The 6,891-nt window shown below is 45.8% G+C and overlaps 1 protein-coding gene across 3 annotated transcripts in view; it reads left to right on the top strand.

The window, feature by feature from the left end:
• LOC105304308 (ubiquinol-cytochrome-c reductase complex assembly factor 1) overlaps window positions 1–6,891 on the top strand; it is an 86,974-nt gene that overhangs the window by 77,003 nt on the left and 3,080 nt on the right. For all 3 annotated transcript variants that reach the window (XM_023522239.1, XM_011378321.2, XM_011378320.2), the window contains one exon: window positions 4,362–4,475. In XM_023522239.1, the coding sequence (XP_023378007.1) occupies window positions 4,362–4,475 (114 nt within the window). The remainder of the gene's footprint in view (window positions 1–4,361; window positions 4,476–6,891) is intronic.

The following is a 6,891-nucleotide window of genomic DNA, read 5'->3' as shown; positions in this document are numbered from 1 at the left end:
GTTTAGATTGCATACCAAACACATCATTAATTTAATATGAACTTTGTAGGAGTGGGGTGGGAGTTGACACACTGCTTAAATCTACACATTGGTTGTTAAATGAGAAACATTCTGATTACAAAAACCTTACAGCACATAAAAGAATGAGGTGTAGAATTGAAGAAATAATAATTTTCTATTGGCATTTGTTTGAGGTCTTTATTGCAGGCGCTCAGTTGATTCCTTTCACCAATATTAATAAAGATGTTCTGAATTATGTTTCTTCTCTGTCCTCTATCCCATTCCATTTTGGCAGAGCCATCTTACAAACGTGCCTGATCATGAGTCACCTGGGGTGCTTTTTAAATCTTAATTCTTGAACACCTCTCTGAAGATTCCAGTTCAGTATGAGTGGGGCCTGGTATTTCAACAAGTACCCCAGGTGACTCTAAGAATAGGAAAATTTGAGAAATGTACTAATTACCAGGGGCACTTTTTGGAAATACCGATGTTTGGGCCCTATCTCCCAAAAGTTTTGACTTAGCTGCTGTAGGTAGACATCTCTAATTGTAAAAGTTCCTCCAGGTAATTGTAATGTGCAATTCTAGAACAGTTTTTCTTAAATTTTAATGTGCATGTAAATCACCTAGACACCTGGGTAAAATTCAGATTCTGATTCAGCAAGTCTGGGGTGAGGCCTGAGATTCTGCATTGCTAATAAGCTCCAAGTGATATAGTTACAGCACTTCTGCAAACCACAGCTTTTAGAGCTGTGTTGTCCTATCGTAGCCACATGCAGCTATTTTGTTTTAAATTTATTAAATAAAAATAAAAATTTAGTTTTTCAGTCACACTAGTTGCATTTCAGGTGCTCAAGAACTATATGTGGCTAGTGGCCACCGTAGTGAACAATGCAGGGTAGAACTTTTCTATCGTCAGAAATTTCAGTTGGACAGTGCTATTCTGTAACACCCTTTTCCTAGAATATTGTTTGGATTGTGCCCCAACCCTAGACACTTTTGGAACCTTCCTGTTTTCTACTACATTAGGTCCAGAGCCCTCCATGGAACTTCAGACCTTCTCCGAACTGTCCCCATTGTGACATGTCTTATCCACATTTATCTCTTATTTCTTGCCAATGTATAGCCTTCTCACCGAGTGAGGCCTTTTGCCTTACTGACCACAGACATGCTGCTCCTGATAGAGGCTCTTCTGGATAACCAGCTCGAGAGGGCAGTAGCTGAGTCTGTCAGCTTTGTCCCTGAGGGCCTGATTCAAGACCTGACATCTTGTAGGTACCCCCTCTGTAAATGTTTAGTAAACATTACTCTGTTATGTCCTGTAGCTCTCCAAATAGTCTCCGTTCCTAAAGGCCCCGTTCTCTACAAAGCCTTTTCTGACCTCTCTAGATCTCTCTTTTTTACTCTGAATTTCAACATCCATTCATCAGTTTAGCAGGTATTTATTAAGTGCCTCCCATGTGTGATGCACTGGGAATATATTGGCGAATCAAACAAACATGGTCTGGTTCTTTCCCACTGGCGCCTATCTTCTAATGGGGAGGTAGGCAGTAAATAACGAAACAAGTAAGTATCTAATTACAAATAGAGTGCAGTGATAAAGAATAATGGGGAAAATACTTAGTGTGGACTGGGAAGGTCTCTGAAGAGTTGTCATAGAAGCTGAGACTCAAGAATGAGGAAATAGCCAGGTACAGAATACACCTCAGAGGTCTCCCTATACAGATTAGCATTTGCTCATTCTCCAGTATTTAATTCTGTGCTACTCCTTGATGTGCATTAGCTTTGTTCCTTCAACTAGATTGCAAGCTGCCTGTGAGCTGAGACCATATTGCTGTGATGCTGTGTTCTTAGCATCATCCTAAGCACATAGTGATACGTCAAATTAGTCTTCACTGCATGAGGCTCTGCTACTCTAAACCCTTAATTATAACAAGAGTTCTCTAGTGCCAGGATAGTCCCTTTGGCTTCCTCTCAGTTACTCTAGACCTAGGTGTCTTAATTTCCTGAAGAATGACTGTTTTGTATTGTGAGAGGAAACAAATAGGAACCCTAGTAGATTATGGGAAAATAGCTATGCTGGCTCCCAGGTACCTTTTTAACTTTCTAGCTTCTTTGTTTTGAAATTTTCACTCTCTCAAACCAGTCTCCCATTTGTTTTCACTGACTTACTAGCAACATGATGGAAAGAAGGCCGAAGCTGGGTTTGTCGATTTATTCAGCCATTTTTATTGCACTTCCACTTTGTGCCCGATATCGCATCCTAGCTAGACCTAGTCAGGCACCATCCCCTGACCTCACCAGTGCATTCTGGTCCTATTTCTACCACCAGTTAGCTCGATAATCTCTAAGCCTCAGTGTACTTTTGTTTCAAATGGGGATAATAATATCTGTTCTTCTTGGCATACATAGTCATTAGGAGCCAGGTGTATGAAGGAACTCTGATAGTCTGGAATAGTAAGGCTGTTATTACTATTAATCTGAGTCTTGAGTCATCTATTTTTTGTCTGACAGCTTGAGAACTGATTATGGGTTTGCCTCTTCCCAGCCATCTCACCCATTATCAAGGCTGCCTGTTTACAGCAGGCCATGGCACCAAGACTGTGCTCTGTGCTCATTCTCCAAGTCCTCATAACACCTGCTCCTGTTCCTATTTCTTCCTGTGTAGCACATGTGGGTCACTGCCAGCAGTACTCCGGCATGTGCCCAGGGCTCTTCAGACACAAGCAAGCTGTTGTGTTAGCAAATAACTTGGAAAACAGTGATGTGCCTGAGCTTGTCCTTGGCTCCTGTCCCCATCCACCGGAAGAGGCTGGTTTTCCTGACTCTGCCATTGTGCCAGGACAGTCTCTTAAGTGGTGAACTTGTAGTGGTGTTTAGCAAGAGCATATGGAACAGGTGGACTCTTTTTCCACCAAACTGTCAGGACCCCATATGGGACATGGCCCTTCCTGGCAGCAGACCTGAGGCCAGACTTCATGTATCACAACGCTCCAGAGGCCAGCCCACAATATATGTCAAATAAATGGTCCTGGGACTTTGTGCACTTACTTACCACTTTAAGGACCTTTCATGACTATTATCTCATCATTCTTGCAACAACTCTGTGGGATAGGTATTATTATGCTTGTTTAGTGTATGAGGGACTGAGGCTCAGGAAGGGCTGGTAGCTTTCCAAAGGTCACAGAGCCATCAAGTGACAGAGCTGCCATTTGAACTCAGGTCGTCTGATCTCCAGAGGCCACCATTGTTTCAGCTATATCCACAGCTGCTTGAAAAAGCAAGCTCTTAATATTTGTATCTGACATATTACACTTAACAAAATACCTTTACATTATCTTACATTTATAATTCAAGGATGCTGGGAGAAGGGCAAGTATTTTCATCTCTATTTGATAGATGAGAAGGTTGAGACTCAGGTTTAGTGAATTATCTACCATCTCTGAGCTTGGCAGTGGCAGAGCTAGGACTTGACCTAGCCTTCAAAATCCCAGTCAGCACTTTGTCTGGTTCTACACGCTATCTTGATACCTGGACAGAGCAACTTCTCCGGGCCCTTCCCTTCCATTGCCTTATCCCAGGAAGCAAGTCCCTCCCCCTGTCCTCCCTGAGAGGTCCAAGCTAGAAAACGGCCCAGGTCCAAGGCCCATCTGCTGATTAGCCTCCGTGATATTTGGACTTTCCAAAAGAGGGCTCCTCTGCGCCAGGAGAGACAACGTTAAGGCACACATATACACAGGCTCTGAGTATTCCCTCTGTGACCCAAGGCAATCCTGCCAAATAGCCTGTGCCTCTACTTAGAGAGAAGCTGGGCCAGCCACGACCAGCTCAGTGCTGGTAACATTGAAGCCAAGGTGTCTAGTTCCCTTCCCCAAAGGGCCAGCTGTCTTGCAGATGTGTACCCCTGGACCAGGAGAGAAGGTGCATTCCCTGCCCACCTCTGCTCCTCGGAAAAAAAATATACACTTAACAATATTTCAAGCCCGTGTTGTGGACAGCAGTGGAGTCACTGCTGCTACTATATCTTTTCTTAGCCTCTGTACCTGGGCCAGGTACAGTGTGGTAGAGTAGAGGGAGCTGTGACCTGGTAGGGTCAACCAGACATGAGCCCCATCTCTGCATCACCTTAGCCAGTCACTCAGCTCCTCTGGGTCCCAAGTTCTTCTGTATAAAATGAAGAGGTTGGACCAGATGCTCTCTGAGGACCCTTCCAGCTCTACCATGCAGCTTCCCCATTTCTCATAGTCTAATGTCCTTCTGAGCATGTTCTATGGTTACTAGCATGTTCACAATATCCCCAGCTTTTGTCTCATGATTCTTTCATACTCCCTGTATGGTGAATTGTTGTACCCTGTGTTCCAGGGGATCCTTTCAGATGATCATGGGCTGGCTGCTGCCCTCTGGAGAAGCTTCTTCAACCAGAAATGTGAAGACCCTCGACAGCTTGAATTGTTGGTAGAATATGTGAGGAAACAGGTGAGTGGCCCTTCCCCTCCTCTCTAGAATCTCACAGAAAGCAGGTCCTTCCTGATGTCTGCCAATGCTGGACTGTCAGAGGATCATGAGAGGCTGAGTTCTCAGAGGCCAGCAGTCTGAAGGAACTCTAATTAAATCATGTCAGCACTGGATATCGATAAAGAGAACCTTCTGTGTATTCGCCATGAGTAGGCCAGGGGTCAGGGAACGAGAATAGAAAAAAAAAAGGCACAGAATAGTCTCCTGCTTCGAGTAACCTTTGGTCATTCATTTACTACACGTTTGATTGCCTTCTGCATGCCAAGTGCTATGCTAGATCCTGGGCACACATAGTCCTGTCAGATATGGGCATGATACAGTGCAGCCACCCACTGTAGCCCCCTTCTCTACCTACTTTGAGCCCCAGGATTCATGTTTCTTTTAATGTTTAGCAAGACTGGGCTCCAAGCATTATTCCACAGACATCCCTCAAGCCTCTTTCTACTGGGTGCTTTGCATAATCACTTCATTTCTTACCCCGCTGCTGTCCAGGGCTCCCTGATAACCTCGTTTCTAGAAGAAAGCTCCAGAGCGAGGACTGCTTAACTATGGTTTTCCTCAGGCCCATGGAGAATTCATTCCTCGATCTCTCTGCTCCCTAATCTTGTATCGATGAGAAACCCATGCTTTCTAGATGAGTGATCTGAGTGGCAGGGAAGAAGAACATAGAGGCTTTTCTAGGGTCTCCCAGTGAGTCAGCCTGCACAGCTGGCCTAGAACCCTAAACTAGGTGATTCATGTAGTCACTAGAGGCTTCAGCTGTTCCAGACAACTCACCAGCTCAGGCTGTCCCATGAGTCACACCTTTGCTTCATGGGCATGGCCCCTGGAGCCAAAGTGGCCTCACTCCATAGTTATTCTCTTATTTACCTGTGTCCATGGCCTTTAAGCCTTCAACAGCCAGAAAATGGAAGGCCCGATTCTGGCTTTTAAGGAGAAGACTGGGCCTACAAGATGATCTTGTTGATTGCTGGAAAAGTCAGTCTGAGGCTCTTTGGACCTGGAAGCCAAGACTTCCGTTAGACTATTTTTCAAATCTGCTAGAGCCGGAGAGAAGGCACTGTGTTCAGAGGGCCCCCTCACAGGGAATTCTGAGACTTACATTGTTGGCTGGACTCACCCTCAGACAGGAGTAGCAGTTGACAAAGCAAATGTCATGTTTTCTGAGAGACCAGTCCAACTTTTCCAGCTGCTATAGTGGGCTTATGCCAGGGGCCATAATGGGCACAGCTGGGACCTCTCTGAGGGTCCTAAAGGAAAGGGCTACCGTATCAACGCCCCTATAAGAAGTCCTGTATTGCCCCAGTGAGAGGCAGGCAATAAAACCTTGATGGGGCTCTTAGGGAAGCATGGAGCTTTTCTGGGGACCCAGTTCTGTCAACAAACCTTTTGAGTACCTACTGTGCCAGGCATTCTGTTCAGAAAGCAAAGATTAATAAATCCTAGTCCTGCCCTCAAGGAGCCAGCTCCTGGTTTGGCAGGGAATCCAGTCAGGTACAAGGCTAACCCCGGAATAAGTCAGGCTGTGATGTGATACAGGTAGGAACAAAGTGCTATGGAAGGCCAGAGAAAGGAAAGACTAAGTCTGACGGAGAGGATCAGGGAAGCTGGGTCCTGAGCAGACTCATCCTGCACCATGCTGCTAGTTAGTGTGATAGATGGCCCAAGACCCAGTGAGAGGTTATGTTTATGTTGAGATTTTTATCCCAGGAGATGGGCATGGTGGTGGCCTTAGGGACTAAATGGAGCAGTTGGAAAGAGGAGTGGGTTTTAGGGAAGATAATGTGTCAGTTCATCTCCTTGCCCTGGAGAACAGCAGGACATGTGGAAATGTAGACTTGAGGTATATGTGAGAGACTGGGGTTCAGTTCGAGGGTCAGCAGCCTGAGAATGAAACAGTAGGAGCGAAGGAATTCTTGGAAGGGGGAGATGATCCAAGGCCTAAGATGAGGCCTTTGGACCCCTGTCCCTTCCCCTTATCCCCCAAATGCCTTCTCACCCCAAAATGGACCTTCATTTTTCTGGATCCAGTGCTGATTCTTGCTCTGATCCAGCTCACCCTAAATTTTGCCTGGCTACTTGAAAGCATTTCTCATTCTTCTGCTCTCCTTATTAGCAGCAGCCTGGGGAATCCTCCCAGAAACCACCTTTATCTCCTGAGACACAGCCACTCATTAGGTCACCTGCTTCTTGCAGAACTGTTTGATCACACCTCCCTTGCAGCCATTCCTGTCTTCCATCACAGGTGTCCCCTCTCCACAGAGCTGTTTGGGGGGATAAACTCCTCCAGCCATTCTAGAGGGATGAAGCTGGGGCCCACTAACCAGAGTCCGGGCCAACTAACTTGGGGTCAGGGACCACTAGAGGACAGCAGAGA

The sequence above is a fragment of the Pteropus vampyrus genome, unplaced genomic scaffold, assembly GCF_000151845.1.
Source record: "Pteropus vampyrus isolate Shadow unplaced genomic scaffold, Pvam_2.0 Scaffold336, whole genome shotgun sequence".
NCBI lineage: Eukaryota > Metazoa > Chordata > Mammalia > Chiroptera > Pteropodidae > Pteropus > Pteropus vampyrus.
The sequence above is the reverse complement of the archived record's forward strand: the minus strand, read 5'-3'. Positions and strand labels throughout refer to the sequence as shown.